The sequence below is a fragment of the Pipra filicauda genome, unplaced genomic scaffold (genome assembly GCF_003945595.2).
Source record: "Pipra filicauda isolate LSUMZ 115617 unplaced genomic scaffold, ASM394559v2 scaffold2_size9829703_pilon, whole genome shotgun sequence".
Classification (NCBI taxonomy): Eukaryota; Metazoa; Chordata; class Aves; order Passeriformes; family Pipridae; genus Pipra; species Pipra filicauda.
Genome location: NW_024104421.1, coordinates 8,861,534 through 8,880,520, shown reverse-complemented (window position 1 = coordinate 8,880,520; position 18,987 = coordinate 8,861,534). Strand labels below are relative to the sequence as shown.

Here is an 18,987-nt window from a genome sequence, read left to right as displayed (position 1 = left end):
TTCCTTTGTTTTGTTTTAACCTGCTGACAGTATAGCATTGTTTAAATACGTTTCTGATCTTCATTCCTGTGATGTGAACAAGTCAAAATCTTTTAGCGTCTTTTCAGAAGGAAAGATCTAGTTGTTCCTTTCCATGCACCTATTTCAGTTTAAATATATATTCGTTGAACATGAGTGTTCTACAAACAAGGACAGATATAGTCCCATCATGATTTGTTCAGAGCTTTTTATATCTCTGTATCTACTGGAATACTTTGGCTGATACCTTATAAAATAATTTGAAGAATATATGAATTTTAATGGCTTTATCACATCGGTATCATATGGAAGTGTTTATTAGTCTGTGTAAATGTATCATCCCGCACTTTGCACTAATTATTAATCTAGGTCTTGAAGTAATTCAGTTTCCCCTGACTGATTTTCTGCTTTACTTTGGTGTTATGTCTCTCAGCTTCATCTCTTCAGCATATTCTACTCAATTTCTGCATTTATGCTGTATTGTTGACCAGAAATTATATTTTTGTCATAATTTGCATACACACTGTACTTTAGTTCTCAATGAAAACCTCACTCTGCTGATTCAGAATACTAGGCCATCACTAGTACTGCAGCCACAGTGCTGTAGGTGGTGGTAAAGAGATGCTACAGTGCAGTAATAACAGCTGAGTAATAATAGTTCAATAATAATAACACATTGCTTGAGCAGGAGAGGCAGGTAAGGGAAGTACCAGCAAATATGTAAAGATTATATTCCCCCAGGGTAGTACTTTGGCACCTTGCTGAGGCCTGTGAAGGAAGAAGACGTGAGGAGAAAGTGCTGACTGTGAAAAAAGCTTAGCTGAGGCTTCTGCACACCGAGACTGGAAGGCTGGGTTATTATGAAGGGCCAGATAAGTATAATCAGGCTGATAACACACAATAAGGAGGAGGAACACAGCACTGTGTGGTGGGCTCTGAGACTCTACAGGTAGCCCCTAATGAAATTGCCATCCTGTGCAATGGCCCATGGAGAAAGGAAAAATACTGTGACACCCAAAAAGTAAATCGGAGGGGGGCTCAGTGGCCTGGGAGGGCTGTGCCAAAGAGCCGTGCACTCTTGGACATTTCTTAAAGTACAGCCAGGTGTAGTCCTCTCACACAACCAACTATATGTATAGGTGTAAATATACTAGGACAAACTTCTGGAAGTGGTCAAGTACTGTTCCTTCACATAGGGAAAAATAAGATCACAAGGGTGATGCTTGTTACTCAGAAAAGTCACTGCAGGGACTTTTAAGAAATACTCAGAACTTCTGGTGCAGGGATAGACTACCAAGATAGATGCTACTGTCTTTAGGCCCCTCATGAGGGCCTATGACACCACATCATTCTGCTCTGGTAACAAGAAGTGCCTCTGCCTGATGCAATATTTGTCAGTGGTGATACCAGCAGTGTCCTGTGTAGATGGCTGAACTTCACGGCAGAAAGCAGACTGATGCAGATTAAGGATTTACAGAGTGTGCTGTCAGCTAGTGACTGCTAGCTAGTTTCTTGTTATCATGTTCTTTCCTCAAGAGCTGTTTTTGAAGAAGTCCACAAATAACACTCTTTAGCCTACTCGTTCCCATTCCATGAAGCCATCCCTGCACTTTATTTCTGTGCCAAAACATGCAACTGAACATTTAAATTAAACCTCAGCCTGTAGCTTGACTGTATCTTTATGAAATCCAAGAGTCACAGAGCCACAGAATTGCAAGGGTTGGAAGAGATTTTTGGAGATCATCCAGTCCAACCGCCCTGCCAAGGCAGTGCCACCTGGAGCAGGTGACACAAGAACACATCAGGTGGGTTTGGAATGTCTCCAGAGAGGAGAAAGTCCATAACCTCCCTGGGCAGCCTGTTCCAGTGCCCTGCCAGCCTCAATGTAGAGGTTAAACTTCTTGTGCTTTAGTTTATGGACATTGCTGCTTTTCCTGTCGCTGGGCACCACCGAAAAGGGTCTGGCATCATCCCCTTGGCCTTTAAGATATTTATACACATTAGTGAAATCCCCTCTCAGTCTTCTCTTCTCTACACTAAACAGGCCCTGGTCTCCCAGTCTCTCCTCATAAGAGAGATGCTCCAGATCTTTGTGGCCCTCCACTGGTCCCTCTCCAGCAGCTCCTTGTCTTCCTTGTGCTGAGGAGCCCAGAACTGGACACGGCACTGCAGCTGTGGCCTCACTAGGGCCGAGCGGGAGAATCGATCTGGTGCCGTCGATCCCTCTCAGCTACAGCCCCGTGTGCTGGGCAGCGCCCGGGGGAGCAGCCCGGCGCGGTGCCGCTCGGAGCGGCGGGGCCCTGAGGGGCGCGGCGCGGGCCCGGGCCGGCGGCACCGCCCCCAGGCCGCCGCCAGGGGGCGCCGCGGCGCTGCCGGAAGCGGGGCGGGCGCACTGTGGGCGGGACCCGCCCCCGGCCCGCGCAGGGCGCGGGGGGAGCGGGGCCGGGCCGGGCCGTGCGGGGTGGCGGCCGCCGGCGGGCCATGCTGCTGAAGCTCCTGCAGCGCCAGACCTATACCTGCCTGTCGCACAGGTATGGGCCCTGCCTCTGCCTCGGCGGGCTCGTCCTCATGATCGTCTCCGCCCTGCAGTTCGGGGAGGTCAGTACGGCGTGGCTGCCCCGCTTCCCCTCCGTCCGTCCGTGCAGAGCCGAGCGGTGCCGGCGGGGGAGACTCAGCCCCGCGGCTGCACGGCCCGGGGGGCGCGGGAACGCTCGGTTCGGGGCTGTTTTTCCTCTGGGGAGCCGGGCGGTGGTGGTGTCTGTGAGCAGCGGGGTCCCCCGGCAGGCACCCTGTGGCCCGTGCGGTGACAGTCCCGCGCCCCGCCCGCCGGGCGCTGTTCCCGCTGTGCGGGCGGCGCCGGCCGCGGGCCCGCCGTGCCCCGGGCAGGGAATGGCTCCGTCCCGCATCCCGGAGGGAGCGCAGCCCCACGGCAGCTCCCGCTCCCCGGGCCGCCGTGTTCCCACCTGTTGGGCAGCGGGGCCGCTCTCCCGGCGGGTGCCCCAAGGGGTTGTTAGGTGGGGTCTGACAGGTTCGGTGGGCCCCGGCGGAGCAGAGGTGACACAAACCAGCAGCTGTTGGCTGGTCTTGTGCAATTTTTTCCACTTCCCTTATCAAGTGATTTATTAGTGCTGTGTTTTTGTTTGAGTCTCGTAAAGCCTGTGCTGGATGTAACCTTCACATGGCAACTGGGAGTGACAGAATCTTTCCCCCTTCCGGAGTTTAAGTGGTTAAATGTATCCTCCCTCCAAGCTACCTGCAGCTCATATGGGTCTACCTTACTTTGCTCGCTGCTTGTTACTCAGTTTGCCCGCGTTCTTTTGTAAATGATGCAATGTAACTTACCCTTTTTCTATATATGATTTTATACAGATGTATATTTTAAAGCTTCGTTTTGTGTTGCCCTATGTCTTTGGGAAGTTATCAGTGAAAGAATGTGGAGAGGAAAGAACCCATTCCTACTTCATTCCACTGTTTGAGAATATAGTAAGGTTTCAGGGAATTCAAGTATTTTTGTCAGTCTAAAAGGATGGCAGTGTTTAATGCAAATAGACTGGAATTTCCTGATTCCTAAGTTGTTCTCTCTTATTTTTTCCTTTTTTCTCTCCTCCTTCTTTTATTCCCTGTTCTATTTTGATGGTCTCTTTCAGATAGAGAGGGAAAAAAGAAGAGCCATAAAGAGTATTATCCGAAACTCTTGAGTGTGCCACAATCAAAACTTTATTTTTTTTATCAGTACATCTTCATTGCATAAAGTACTTCATCTCTGCTTTTTGCAGGGTTCACAAGTACCCAGGACACTTCAAAGCCATCAGCAAATTAAGTAATTATATAGTACTCTTAGACACCTGTTTGTACATGATTATCAACTTAGATTGGTATAGACTTCTTGGTGCTGTGAAACTGAGTATAGTTTTGCATTTCTTCAGAAGGGGGACTTAAACTCAACTTTAGGATACCATAGAGCTTTGAAGGTTTTTAAAAATACTTCAGTAGTTGTCCAAGTTTTTGTTGATTTTGGTGAGAATCAATTGAAATCGCTGCTCAGAATTATTTCCTTACTTTTACTTTGATGCTTCCAACCCTTTTAAAGCTATTTGGAAAGCTTAGATACTGTTTAGACAGTGAGCAAAAGAAGTGGTAAATTCATGTCGATTTTCCAAATTATATGTTAAGAAAAAAGGAAAGCGACTAGCAATGTTTGAAACAAACAAACCAACCAACCAAAACCAAGCTAAAACACCAACAAAACCTTCACCCTTTATAGAATGGCCATGTATAAAACTCTCTTCCCCCCCCCCATCCCAATGATGGTAAATTAGCCTGGTAAGATATGTTTGAATGCATTTTGCTTTTTGCCTTTGTATATTGGTAAACAGTGGTAGTTTACCAATTTAAGGGAGATTAGGCTTGTGAGAATGAACTGTTCACATCTTCTGACAACTGTAGTGGGAATGGAAAACACTTCTCCAGTACAGTCTGTAAGGCAGCAGCTAATAAAAAATATAAAACTGTTTGGAAAATGAAACCAAGAAGTCTTTCTAGAAATTAACAACTCAACCATTTTTTAGCCATCTGTGGCGAACTCAAGCAATAAAAAGCAGTGTGAGGCACCGCTTATCAGACCCTGGTGTCTGAGCAGCATCTTCAGTTCTGCTTTTCCCCTACCACCAGAGCCAGCTTTTTGTCATAGTAGGTAATATTAGGTCTGATTTCTTAGATTCATGCTAATATCAGTAATGGTGGTGAAGTAAAAATGGATGGTTAGGGCAAATAATTTGAGATTTGTAATGATGTCTTTGCAGCCAGAAGCTGAAAATGAGCTTCCTTTCAAGGAAGAACTTGAGCTCAATAAAATACCAGGGCATTGAGCGTGATTCAGAAATATTTCTGCAAAAACATACAGGGTAGCCAGGTCTAAGCCAGTGCTATAACTTGGCTGTAAGATGTGCTTTATGTTTTAGGACAGTTTGGTTATAAAAACTCTTCTTGGCCGTCCTTCTAAAGGTTGATCAGCTTTGTAAAAAGTTTTGTAACCAGAACATGTCTGAGCCACTGTTATCACGTATCTGATACAGTATCTCCTAATAGGCAGTGTCTCTCACTTTGTTTTTTAGTGTTCCCCTTGTGCTTTTATAATATCAGTATTTAAAATTAAGGCATCCTCCAGGCATTGTTTCAAGACAAATAATGTGTGCAGGAGGAAACAGTTGCAGGGGAAAAAAATGTATCAGGTAGGAAGAGCTTAACTTCATAATGTGTTTCCAAGAGATCTGTGTTCTGTCCTTTCTGGTTGTAGTTACAATTACACAAATGCCAAAGGCAAAGGCTTGAATGTTAATTTTTTCTTCTGGAGAGCCATATATATTACAGTCTTACTCAATACTTCCGTATTTCTTCTAGAAGCAGATCAGCATGTGCCAATTCATCATTGTCAGTAGTAGCAAAAGTTTCCACATGGATATGATCTTTCAGTGTGTGCTGTATTAAACTGGGTATTTGGCAGAAGGACATAATGACTCGTGCATAAAAAAAGTGTAATAGTATGTTTTTAAGACAATTCTTGACCTTGGTATTTAAGGGAGGAGATTTGTATGCCTTCCTGGGGAATATATGTGCTTTGTGTGAGGAGAATAGAAGTGTACTGATGTGATCTTGGTTACAGAGACTGTTTGCAGCTCTGGCAGGAATTGCATGTGCATGCACTTGTCACCCAGGCACATGATGGAGCTTCTCTGCTCTCTGGAAGGCTTTAATTTACTTTACGGTCAATCAGGGTAAAGAGGTGTGTATCCTCAGAAAAGGGAGGAAGGTTTATGTTATGGCTTTGAACCCTACCTTAGAGAAATAGTATGTTTCGTAGTTCCTATAATACAAGAAATAAACATTAGTAAAATCTATATCTAAGAAGAGTGGTGTAAATAACTATTATCCTTTGCTGGTTTGCAGGTTTGGTTTTTTTGTGTTGTTTTGGGGGGTTTGTCTGTTTGTTTGGGGTTTTGTTTTTGTTTACCCTCCACTATATACAAATATGTACTTACCCCAGTAAAATTAGTCACTGTGCTTTCTTCTCTAAAACAGTGCAAGATGCTTATATAGTTTTTAAGGTTGGACTTTCACTTTAAAAGATATTAGCTGTGTGTTTGTCACCACCATTTGTCATCTGCTCCAACAACCAAGCAGAGGAAGATCAAGCGCTCCAGTTTTTGGAGGTTCATCTTTCTGTTGATTTAGCCATGACTTGGCTCACTGTGGGGTCAGGTGAACTCGTGTCAAGCTAAAGGGGGATGGCAGGAGTGCAAGGGGATGGAAGAGAGGCTGCAGCCTGCAGAAATACTGTGCTGTTGGGTTAGTTGGGATGCAATGTAAGACTTTACCTCTGTTGGAAAGAACTGTTGGGTTTTAAGTCTGTAGCTGGGTGAATTCACATAATTTGATATGCCCTGGCCTGGCTGTTTGTTTGCGATGCTCAGGTTTCAGAGGTGTGTATACTTCAATATGTCCTTTATGAGAATAGAAAGGAAGATGAGCAAAACTATGCAGGTCTGTGTGTATGTTAGGGGTTTTCTGCTTGTATTGGAATATATTTGATTTAGGTCTCAGTTTTGGGAAAACATTCCTGAATTTTTAGAGACAATGGGGAGGTAACCTAAATAAATAGTAGTTTAAAACATGCTAGTAAATCATGAAATCCTTTCATGCAGAGCAAAACAAAGTTTGTTTAAATTAAGTGGGCTCTTCAGTTCTAAGTCTGATTACTGACTCAGTGTAACAACTTATTTAGGATTATGGTCTGGTCAGTTGTACATTAATGCATAGATCAATTCAAATTAAATTCATAGTGGTTAAACGTTTCAAAAGGAGAAATTAGTGTCTAACTTTAGAAGGTGGTGACATTAAGTTGTTTTGTGTTTGGTTTTTTTTTTTCTTTGCAGGTTGTCTTGGAGTGGAGTAGAGACCAGTATCATGTTATGTTTGATTCATACAGAGACAACGTTGCTGGCAAATCATTTCAGAATCGGTGAGCTTTACCTGCACTTGACATATTGCACATTTTACTGTTCAATGAATTTTTAAACACTTAAGTAAAATATTTGAGATGAAATAACATACTGTTGAGTAGGACCTTAATGTATGGGCTCTAAATCCACAGCAAATTTTAAAGTTAATGATTTAAAATTAGTGCACAGTCAGTGCATAATCTCTTATTTTGGAAGATGTTTGACATTTGGAAGCTGTAGTGATATAATGGAGTTGACGCTTTAAATGCATTTTAATCATCCAGTCTCTAATGAAACATCAAAATGGTGACAATGCTAACAATAAAGGGAGGACATGACATGTTTTCTATATTAAGACAGGAAAACATAAGTACTGTTCCTGTGTGCTTAAAATTCCAACTTACAGTGTTCTGAAAAGTTATTTTTCATTTACGTTAAGTTTTCCGTGACATCTCATGAGGAACGTTATTTAGTAGAGAAGTCACAAAGCTAGTAAGAAGCTTTTAAAAGCTGAGTGCATGGGAAAAGTCTCTCTCAGCAAGTTGGGAACCAAGTCATAAGGGTCATTTGTTTCAGTTGTGTTAACTGCTACATGGCTTCCCGTGGCTTCATCATTTGTGTCTGAATAGCCTGGGGTTTGTTGCTCAGGAAGTCAGTGGATGTGAAGTGGTAGGTGGAAGAAAGCTACTAAGGAGATATCTGACTCTTAACATTGATACACTTGACTGGGAAAAAAAACCCTGAAAGCACATGCTTTAATCTGCCTTGAGGTTTGTTGAGTCATGGGACAGTAGAAATCGTCAGATCAATTTGTCACGCTTTAGTTCATGTGAGATAACTCTGTAAAAGTACATTGTGTGGTGTCATTGAGTACTATACACTTTTATAGTCTCATCTCGTACCCCTCTCCCCCCTTTTCCAAAGGATGACAGATGAAAGCAGAGTGATACAACTCATGTGGATGATTGACTTCATGTTTACATGTTTCAGTGGTACTGAAGTGAAAACATGGCAGTTTGTTCCTGTCAGGACTAAAATACCTGACTTTGTGATAATTAAACCGCAGTATTTTTATAAAATAGTGGACTTTGTCCAAAACAAAATCACAAATCCTACTGTTGCAGTGTAGGTATAGTCAGTTCCCATTTCTGCACTGTGTTTCCTTACTTCATTTGGGTTGTGTAAAGCACTCCTTTGCTACTCTTCACTTCTGTGGATTGTGAGCAAAACATCCAGTGCCTGGGAAGGAGCTATCGGCTGCCTGAGCAAAAGCTTTAGGTTTTCTTGATGGGTGCTTATGTTATTTCGGTTCACCCATATGCCTTTAATACTCATATACCAGGCGTGACACAGAAGGTTTTTGAGATATTTGTATGCAGATACCAACTTCCTGAAAAAATTAATATCAACAAAAAAACCTTTGTGGATACATACTTTTATGCATCTGTTAACTTTTAGACGTCCCTTGTCAGGAGTTCACTTTATTTTTATTATCCAACTGCACAAATGCAGTAGTGGACCCTGTGCTGCAGTATGCACTTGTATCACTGGTGGTTTGGTGAAGTTTTTAAGACTGGTATCGATGCAGCATGTAGGGCTATGCATAAACTGGGGACTGTGGACTTCCAGTTTTGAATCTTCCTTATCCATTGATTTTAATCAGTTCTTATTGTAGCGTTAGAGAAAATTATTCAGAATTGGATAGCAGGAAGATTGTTGGTTGGGAAGTAAAGCAGATCCACTGCTTCGCGCAAAGTAGAAGCTGCATGGCCTTTAGGAAATATTAATGGATCTTCAACTGAATTTAAATAGCATTATTTTCTAGGAACTTTGCAGGTAAACATCTCTATTTGTGTGTAACTGTTGTGTTATAAACTTTTGTAGAGAACCTCAGTGTAAAATGTAGACAGATTTGTGTGTGTGGGCAAGCTCCTTATGATTATAAACTCAAAAAACTTGTCACATAAAAAGAGAGATGTTGAGAGCATCATTACTAACACCTGTTGAACAATCTTCTCTGCCAGACCAAGGAAGATTTCTTCTTTTGCTCTGAAGTTTAGCCATTGTTTTGGTTTGCTTTTCCCTCCTGTTGCACACCCTTGACATCTCAACTGCTGCACTTTCCAGGTAGTCACATCAGCTGCTAAACTTGCTATTTACATTGCCAGGCTCTTACACAGCTTGAGACAGTGGAGTAGAAATTCCAAGGCTTTTTACCCAGTCACCTCATCCAAAACCATTTTTGAAGATTTAGGTTTGATATGAAAACAAAAAGGGAGAGAAGGAAACTAAATAATGGAGTTGTGTGCACAAGTGTCTTGGATGAGAACTGTATTTTACTACTCTACATGCAAATTCTGTATTTTAGTAAATGCTGAAGTGTAACTTTGCTATTCCAGGACGTGACCAAGTCATGTATAAAACTCCAAAATATGTACGGAAAGAAAATGTGAAGGAAAAATCCTCAGCTTTTAAAATGTACAGACTGATTTCAGTATGGTACAGCAAGTGAGAGCTCTCAGTGGTTGGCCAGCCATTAATTGTTGAGCTGAGTGAGGCTGGAGAGAGGAAAAGATGCACAAAGTAGGGAGCAGGAATACCAACGGAACAGGTGAGTTGCTGTTGGTGCGTAGTTACAGAGCTGTAACAGGCAGGAGGGCTGGGAGGTTTACAGTGAGGAGCTTAGACTTACCTTGTTCATAAAGAGGCTCAGCAAGGACCATATGGTAGCTTGGAGAAGATCCAGAACCTGCTGTAATCCTTCAGCAGCAGTGGGTGTTGAGACAATGAGGCTTGTCTTCTAACTGCAATCTTGGCTGTAAGCATGGTTCTCGTGTGTAAACACATCATGGGTATGAAAAATACTTCCCAGCAGGTGTGTGTCCTGTCCCATCTGGGGGAGCTGGTGGCTCTGGCTTTGTCTTCAAGCAGGATCCTATTGATATTTTTAGATTTGCAAGTAAGAAATGGGTACGTTTTTGAAAGAGAGAAATGTAAAAGACTATCCACAGCAAGCCTCAACTTAATTAATTGTCTGGGAGTCTCCAAGGAAGTTTCCAAAGTCCATGTTTGCTGATATTACAATCAGTAGCAAATGGAAAAACTGATGATTTTCTCTAGAAAGGTGTTAAGATAATTCCCACTTGAATCAAAGAGTGCCTTGATTTGCATCTATTGATGAACCAGAAGCTAGTCATCTCAAAAAGGGTAAATAGCTGATTGGAAGGGTAGTTGTATTTAGTAAATTGACTCAGCTCATCTTGGGCTTAACCTGTTTGCCAGATTGGTGTTTGTGATTAAAACCAAATGTATAAATCCACATGAGGGAGAAACACAGCTACAGAATTTGAGGGAGAAAGTTTTTGATCTTTTCTGACCTTCAAAAGTTTGCAAAAGACTCTACATGTTAAAATAGTGTTTGAGAACCATACCACTGAAGTGGCTTTCCTGTTCCTTTTCATTTTAAATCAAAATTCCACTACATACCTGTCAAAATATAAACTCTCAATACTCTTTAAGAAGGCATGAAACCATCCAGAAAGCTTTGACAAAGCCCAAAAAGGTGAAATCTTAATAGTGTTACTTAGCCTAATTGGAAGCAATCAATTGAATTTTGCAATATGTTTTCTATAATTATGTTTGATAAACTTTCTGAAACAATGTATGCTGTAAAAATGCATTCAGAAAATTTATTTGGGTAAATTTGAAGCAGTTGGACAAGTGGATCTGCGAACAGTTCACTTGTATTTTACTGGTCTATCTCTATTGCTGCTGGTAATGAATAATGAGCTTGCCATGCCACAGTTAATTCAGAGTTGGGATACCTACATCTGACCAAAAATGCCTTTCCTCTGGAATTTATTAGCGTTCGACTGTATGTGACAATAGCATAGCAAATTATGTAGTTATATGTGCTGTTGCATAGACACGCTTATAACAAATTATAAATTGGAGAGAGGCTTCACAGAAGTCAGAATTGCCTCATATCATTGAAAGACTTGGAGTTCAGGCTTTTATTTTGGACACTATATTCTTCAGTGAAACCTACATTAATAAACTCTGCACTTTATCCAGAAGACTGAGGGTTGGGCATTTTTGAAATCTGCTGAATTGAGTCAGTTGCTTCCACCTGAAACACTCCTTTCCTAGCTGTAGCATTCCAGTGACTATCAAACCAATAATTTAACTGATCACAAATGTAGAAAAGCTGGAAGAACTACTGCCATTGAATTTCTACTCTTGTGGAGAACTTTTTAGTTCAAAAAATGTCTTATTAATGGACAAGAAGCTAGTCATTTCTGGGGAAACAACTGATTAGAGGGGTATTTGTATTCAGTAAATTGGCTTTTTTTTTCCTTGCCAGTTGAGAGGATAGCCTTCTGCACAATGTTACAGGTCAGACGTGAGAGAGACTTTCTGGATGGTGCTGCTGGGGAAGGCAGTGCTGTTGCTTAGATGTTCAAACTGTCCCAGAATGACCCATCATTATTCTTTAAGTGTCATAGCTCAGTTAGGAACAGTGGTAAATTGAGGACGAAATGTTCCTGTCTATTGTGCTGTGACCAGCTACTGGCTGACCTTTTACCAAATTTTGTGCTTCAATTACTGAATCTGAGCCAGTAGAAAATGAAGCTGGGTGGAAGCTGTCTGCTTGGTGTGCTGTGCTGGGGAATGTGGGTGAAATATTGCTTGTAAGCTCTGTCTCGATTTGAATGATTTTTGAAGGACACAGTGGGTGGAGAGGGAACACCTCTGGAAAACATCATTGCATGACCCCATGGATCTCAGCATTAGAGAAGTGTTCAGTGTTTGCTAGGCCTTCTACAGTTTAGGAAGATATTAAATAGCTTGACACTGGAACTTTTGAAAATAATATTTGGAGCAGCCTCCTGCTTTCTGGGACTGAGAGGTTCATCTATGGCAGCAGCCTGGAGTACCTGCTGACACAAAGCAGTGGGCCTTGGAGAGGAGACTATCATAAAAAAATAGAAAAAAGATACCCAAACCCCTTTCTTCTGCCTTGGGTATGTTAGGAAATCTGTAACTCTCCAGAAACAGTTCCAGGATATTCAGTTGTGTCAAGAACTAATTTGTCTGCTGTGTCTAGAGTCTGAATTCTTGTATCCAAATTAAGTTGTTGGTTTATGAAACACCCTGTTAATGATAACTAAGACATATTCCTAGGATAGAGACCTGGTCCTGCTGAGATCTTATTGGCTCTGTGCAATTAAATAACAACAAGTATGATTTAAGTCATTATGCTTCATGCTGTCCAATCTAATGTAGTTGATGAATTAAGAATGTGCCTGGATGCTGGTGCTGACTTGTAAAATATTTGATGGGTTTGAAGGAATTGGGTTATAGGTTTCTGTAGGTGAAATTTAGAGCATAAAGCTAAGATTTTCTTTAGTTACTGAACTGTTATAGCCAGTTGGTGTCCTTTTTGGTTTGTCTGCTGTTTTGTCAAAGGATTGTGTATAATTAAGACATGATATATATGGCTAAAGAGAGGCTTTTTGCTTTGTCTTGTTTGCATCCCAGACACCAAGTATTTCTGTTGTTAGACAGAAATTGCTATTGTAGGATGCCAGGAACACTTGTAATGTAATATTAAACAGCTCATGTAGCTTTCCTTTGAATTATGTAGGCTATGTTTGCCCATGCCAATTGACGTGGTCTACACCTGGGTGAACGGCACAGATGTTGAACTGATCAAAGAATTGCAACAGGTCAGGGAACAGATGGAGGAAGAACAGAAAATAATGAGGTAATGATCTTATTTATTTTTTCCCTTTAACCAACAGCAGCAATCTAATGCAGTACTAGTTCCCTTTGTTGTTATTTTTTCCTATGTTACTCAACATGAAAATTCAAAGCACATTTTCTCCCTTCTTCATTTGATTATTCTCAAAGCCTTGTTTCAGTTCTGCTTTTAGCTGTGAATTACTGTGTAATAAGAAAACTGTTTAGATATAAAGCGTAATAATTAGGGCTGTTCTGTCATGAATTTCTAAAATGCCATCCAAAGAACTGTGCGTTGTATATGTAATTTTGTATTGATTTCTCTAACTCCATTTGTAAACAATAATAATAATAATAAAACTATATCTCAAATGTATAACCTCTCTTCATCCCCCTTTTCTCCCCCCCATCCCCTCCCCCAGTATTTCTTTTTATAATGGACTTAATAAATGCTAAGCATATGTTTCTTAAAGGCTTTCTTTTTAAGGTAGATTTCTTGTCTCCAAACACTGAAACTGATAAATAGGAAAATAATTTATTCATGTTATAAAGGTCTGAGTTGTGCTTTAATTAAGGAGCAAAGACCTGTGTTACTGCATTTGGTGTTGTAGATGGTGACATACAGTTCTGCATAATTACTGATCTAAGCCTTTAAACACAGGCTGCTGCAGACACCTTAGATTATGTCTTGCAACCATTGATTTGGTTCTTACTAATCAGCTTTGTTCACATGATCTGTTTTGGGCAGAAAATATGCTGAATGGAAGAACAACTTCATATTTTAAGGGTTGTAATAGTTTAATTCAGAATAATCAGAAATTCACAAGTAAGCGTATTGATCTGATTTTTGGCCCATGTTATATTTTGCAATTTAGGTACCACTGATAATATGATCATAAGGGAAATTCTGGAATTTTTCTTTGCTACCTAAACAATGAAAATATTAGTAGAACTTTAAATCCATTGACCTTAAACATAGGCATGGTCTCTGCTCTGAAAAACTTTCAAAATTTGTGCTAATATTTCCTTAGCAGTTCATATAGCTAATATTAGTGGTTTTAGCTTTGTCATCCCTCATGCTGTGATTTCCATTCGGGAAAGGGAAAAACACATATTGTTTTCTTCCACAACTGATTTGGAAAGTTGATATCAAGCTTATGAGTAAGACTCAAATCCATGCCACGTTCACTTTCTACAGGGGCACCTGGTTCTCTCCCTTGTAGGTAACTTTTTTCGTGTACTTTGGAATCAGTGAGAACTATTGCAGAAAGAGCTTTTCATAGACCTTATCAGAATATTTATGTTAGGCAAAACAATCAAGTCAGCCTAGTTTCAGGTCACTTCATCCTGGTTTCTTACCAGTGTTTTTCATATCAATATCAGTTTTGTTAAGTAATCTAATAATAAGCCCATAAAATCCTGTTAGCAAAAAGAGTCCTGCTGCCACAGCTGTCAGCACAACCATGAATTTATGAGCTCCACACTGCACCAGGGTGAGCAGTGAAGGGCACTTGTGTCAGCTTGTGCTTGCTGTGGCAAGGCCCATGGCAAGGCCTTGGCAGCTTAATAACTGAGTTATCAGTGCTTTTGCAATGTGTCCCTGACTCAATTAACAATCTGAAATTAGACCTAATTCCTTACTATCAACTCAATGTTTTTAAATATAGTTGTTTTAACTTTGTAATAGGGAAATCCTTGGAAAGAACGCAACAGAACCAACAAAGAAGAGGTGAGTTTTTTGTGGTTTTGGGCATAAATTGGAATAAGTGATAATCTGTTCATTGTTAACTGAAAGCAGATGCTGTTTGGGGTGGTGGTTTGTTCTTCTGTGGTCTATGCATGCTTTCCTATGTCACCTTAAGAAAAGATGACAGCATGATAATAAATATATATGTTGAATAAAAGTAAAGGTATTGTGACATTGTGTGAATGACCTTCTTATAACAATGTCTGAAGTCTGAAAACCATATCCTTGTCACTGTTTAGGCACAGTCCCTCTTCCTAGTACGAATTTTTAATGTGTATGTACCTGAAGTTTTATGATTCAAAAGCATGAACTTTTTTTGATGTTGCTTTCACCTGCCATTTGTATACATGGCATTGCAAGTGATTGCCTGTGAAGGGTCAGGGCCACCTGTGGCTCTGCCACCAGGAAGTGGCAGGGCCTGATCTGTCCCATTCATTTGGCTTGGTCCTTCTGTTATTTAGAGATTTTTATAAGGGCTTCTGTGTGGGCAGACTTTGAAATCTTGGAAACTTCTGAAAAAACAGTTATGGCAATGAACTAAACACTGGCAGTCCAATATTCCCCTTCTGCAGCAAAATAAGCATGATTTCAGCAATGTCCCCCTGCCACAGCAAGCGTTACAAACAGTTGATCCGATTTTACAAAAGCATCTCTGATTGCATCTGACATTGATTTTTGTCCTAAATTTTCTACTAGTGTTAAATATACCTTTGGTATTTTGCTGTAGCGAGAAGCAACTGGAGTGTTTGCTGACACACTGCATCAAAGTGCCAATGCTTGTCCTGGATCCTGCACTGCCTATCAACGTCACACTGAAGGACCTGCTGTCCATTCATCCTGCTTTACAAGCTGCTAACAATATGTTCTTTGTAGCAAAACCAAAAAATCCTTCTACCAATGTGACAGTAATTGTTTTTGATAGCCCTAAGGATGGTAAGAACCTCTTTGTCTGATTCCATCCAGTTTTCTAGAGGAAGCTTTTTTGGTAAGCTGCTGTGAATTAGTTTTGGGGTTTTTTTTCTCCAATTACTGTCTCTGCAGCTAATTTTCTGTTTGACTTTAGCAAGTCATTCTGTGTCTCTAGCCCTCAGTGTGTTCCTCTAAATGATAACATTAATGATACCGTTTGTTTACCTCCCAGACAACTGATTACAGATGATTAGAGTTCCATGCTTTAAAAGACTGTTGCAAAACAGGTTTGATATCTCAGTATCTGTCGTGCACTGATAATCTCAGAAGGCTGAGGTTTAGAGGGAGGAAGAATAGTTTTAGAAGTCCTCCCTTAATTGCTGTGAAGTCTAGTTTAAATATTGCATAATAAGTTCTGCCCTTGCTCAAAGGATTGCATACTGTAAAACAAAATTATTCATGTGTTAAGCATATGTAAGTAGGGTCTTAGGGCAGGTATGAACTTCCTATTTTGTTTAACGTGTAATGCCCAACCACTACCACCCACTAGCCCAACCACTGGTGTTTATTTTACTACCAAGAGTTATTTACTACTTACAAAGATAACTCTTCACACCATAAATATTGAAATCTTTTTACTTTGCATAAATATATCTTGATTAATAGAATATCAAAAAGAAATGACTTTCAGTTTTTGATACATTTTATGTATTCTATACAATACATTGATACAATACAGTTTATGTTTTCTAGTTGAAGCTGCCCATTCTGGAATGATGAAAGACAACAGCAAACAGATAGTATGGAGGGCTTACTTGGTATGTTCTTTTAAAATCTGCTGATTAGCTTTTGTATGTGTTAAACATTCTGTATATATTTAGGAAGTTTCTGGACTATCCTTTTTCCATAACTCGCATGTAGTAAATAGCGAAAACTTTTAAAACAAACCTCATTGTAAGTGTAAAAAGATCTTCATACCCTGTATTCTTCTTTTTAGACTACAGACAAAGAAGTTCCAGGTCTGGTATTAATGCAAGACTTGGCCTTCCTTAGTGGATTTCCAGCTACATTCAAAGAAACAAATCAGCTACGAACAAAACTACCAGAGAGCCTGGCCTCTAAAGTAAAACTGGTAAGGGTCTGGAAAAAAACAGTACCTTACTTGTCTTGGTCTTTTGGAATGGCTTACATATGGGATCTCACTCACTGAGGAGATTTGGGATGTTTCTGATAGTAATCTGGTTTTTTCTGTGTGACTCTTTCCTGAGTGGTGAAGAGTAGCAAATAACGTCTCGAAGAGTTGCCTTTAAAAGACCAGTTGTTCATTCTGTGACTGCAAGTTATTGGGCATTAGATTTGCTAGCTTGCAACTGGTTAAAAGGTACCAGCCTTATCAGTTTCTCTCAGCCATTTGCTATAGACTGTTGTCTTGCTGTAGGATTCTAGATCACTGACTTGTTTAATGTGACAGCAATTTGTTTATGTAGCTTCTTAGCTTTTTTCTTCCCTCTCTGCTTTTAGAGGAATTCTTGTAATAGTAACAGCACCAAACACTGCATTTCTCTGGTAAGGGTCTGGAAAAAAACAGTACCTTACTTGTCTTGGTCTTTTGGAATGGCTTACATATGGGATCTCACTCACTGAGGAGATTTGGGATGTTTCTGATAGTAATCTGGTTTTTTCTGTGTGACTCTTTCCTGAGTGGTGAAGAGTAGCAAATAACGTCTCGAAGAGTTGCCTTTAAAAGACCAGTTGTTCATTCTGTGACTGCAAGTTATTGGGCATTAGATTTGCTAGCTTGCAACTGGTTAAAAGGTACCAGCCTTATCAGTTTCTCTCAGCCATTTGCTATAGACTGTTGTCTTGCTGTAGGATTCTAGATCACTGACTTGTTTAATGTGACAGCAATTTGTTTATGTAGCTTCTTAGCTTTTTTCTTCCCTCTCTGCTTTTAGAGGAATTCTTGTAATAGTAACAGCACCAAACACTGCATTTCTCTCTGCCACGTACTCTGTAGGGTCTTGAGCAGCCACTGACATTTAGCGCCTCCTGTTCTTCATTGTTGCTTGGAGAGCTGTTTGAGTTATGCCAGGTTCAACAGATAGGTAAAAGTTTAAGAAGTTTCTTACAGTCATTAGTTTATGTATTGAAGAGAGATGTGATTCGTGGTGTGAAAAGGACTGAGTTTGTGGAAGAGAAGGAGGTAGCAGGGATAAAGGGATGGCAATCCGTAGGTAATTTGTCTTCATTAATCTAATGTCCACCTGTACCATGTGCTAATTTACTTTATGGCTTGTTCTTTGTGCTCAAATGAGCACAAGTTCCTTTCCTTTTCTTTGGCAAGCTGGACTAACAACTCCTGTGTTCTATTGCAGAAATTGTCTTGTGTAATCCCCTTCATAGGCTGGTCACACTGCAATATAATGCAAGCTGAATTTCTTCTTTCTTGTCTCAGCTTGTGTTAGCTGGCTGTGTTAGTCTTGCTAATGGTAGAAACCTTGCAAAGTAAACACATTTGTACCTCTCTTCCTACATTCCCACATTCATCTTCCTACATAAAACAGCTTAATAGAGCTTTTAAACAGCCATTTAAGCTTGAATAGCTTTTTTTTGCCTTTGTTTACATCTCTAGTGTCACAGGGTTAAACAACAGTGGATATTCATATGACCAGTCTGCTAGTCTCTGCTTGTTTCATAAGCTGTGGGTATTTTTTTTTAATCATTTTAAAGAAATGGTGTTTCTGTAGAGAAATGAGATTACTATCCAACAGGAGATGGTACTTCAGTTGCTAGGTTCTTCATTTCAAGTTTGCGTGAGGAACATTGCTAGTTAAATGCTTCCTGACTTTGAGCCATCTGAAGAATCTTATTTCAGCACAGGTTCATCTGTTTGGGTTTCGATTCTAATCTAGTTCCTCACCACAGCTTAAGTTACAGGTTTCTGGTAGTTTTAACACATCTGACTTAATATAGCTGAAGAGCTCAGAATGTCTTTAGCTTTTTACATTTGCTAAAATTGTGCTTTTAGCATTCAAGAAATCCAGTAACATGACATTCCTTAATTATGTTTTTTGTGCTTATGTTTTCCTGACATGGGGTTATTTTCTAGGAGCAGCTCTTCTGTAATGTTCTCATTAATTACCAAATTGGTATATGAAATGATATTGCCTCTCTCAGTTCACAGATTATTTTGGGGAAAAGAAATCTGTCTGCTGCCACATCTGGGAATATATTGGAGCATCCTCCCAGGCAATGTTTGTTCTCTGGCTGAACATCATAGACATAGGCTCTCATAGTAACGTATGAGAAGAATGTTCTCCCTGCAAACAATATTTGGAATTTCATTTTCTGTCCTTTAGCAGATGTTGCTTTATGCTCTTTTCTGAACTGATTTTGATTTAAATCAGTTTTTATCCACAGTACCCACTTTTTTATGTTTTATTTCTGGTGTCTTGTATCATTAACACTTGGTGTTCCTTTGTCAGAGTAACTTTTTATGTGCTTTTCTTGGACCCTTCAGTGTCTTTCTGTCCTTGATATTTTACCACCTTCTCTTCTTTCCTCTGATGTCTG

General features: G+C 40.3%; 1 protein-coding gene across 3 annotated transcripts in view; it reads left to right on the top strand.

Moving 5' to 3' along the window:
- The first annotated feature begins 2,475 nt into the window (after positions 1-2,475).
- The window catches only part of GNPTAB (N-acetylglucosamine-1-phosphate transferase subunits alpha and beta), a 44,239-nt gene continuing 27,727 nt past the window's right edge, over positions 2,476-18,987 (top strand). For 2 of the 3 annotated variants that reach the window (XM_027743796.2, XM_027743797.2), the window contains exons 1-7: positions 2,476-2,616; positions 6,951-7,036; positions 12,664-12,783; positions 14,446-14,487; positions 15,233-15,438; positions 16,168-16,232; positions 16,412-16,546. In XM_027743796.2, coding sequence (XP_027599597.1) covers positions 2,500-2,616; positions 6,951-7,036; positions 12,664-12,783; positions 14,446-14,487; positions 15,233-15,438; positions 16,168-16,232; positions 16,412-16,546 — 771 coding nt within the window. In that variant the 5' untranslated portion in view covers positions 2,476-2,499. Of the gene's footprint in view, positions 2,617-6,950; positions 7,037-9,415; positions 9,628-12,663; positions 12,784-14,445; positions 14,488-15,232; positions 15,439-16,167; positions 16,233-16,411; positions 16,547-18,987 lie in introns of those variants that run through there. The other variant, XM_039383257.1, reaches the window with a different exon arrangement.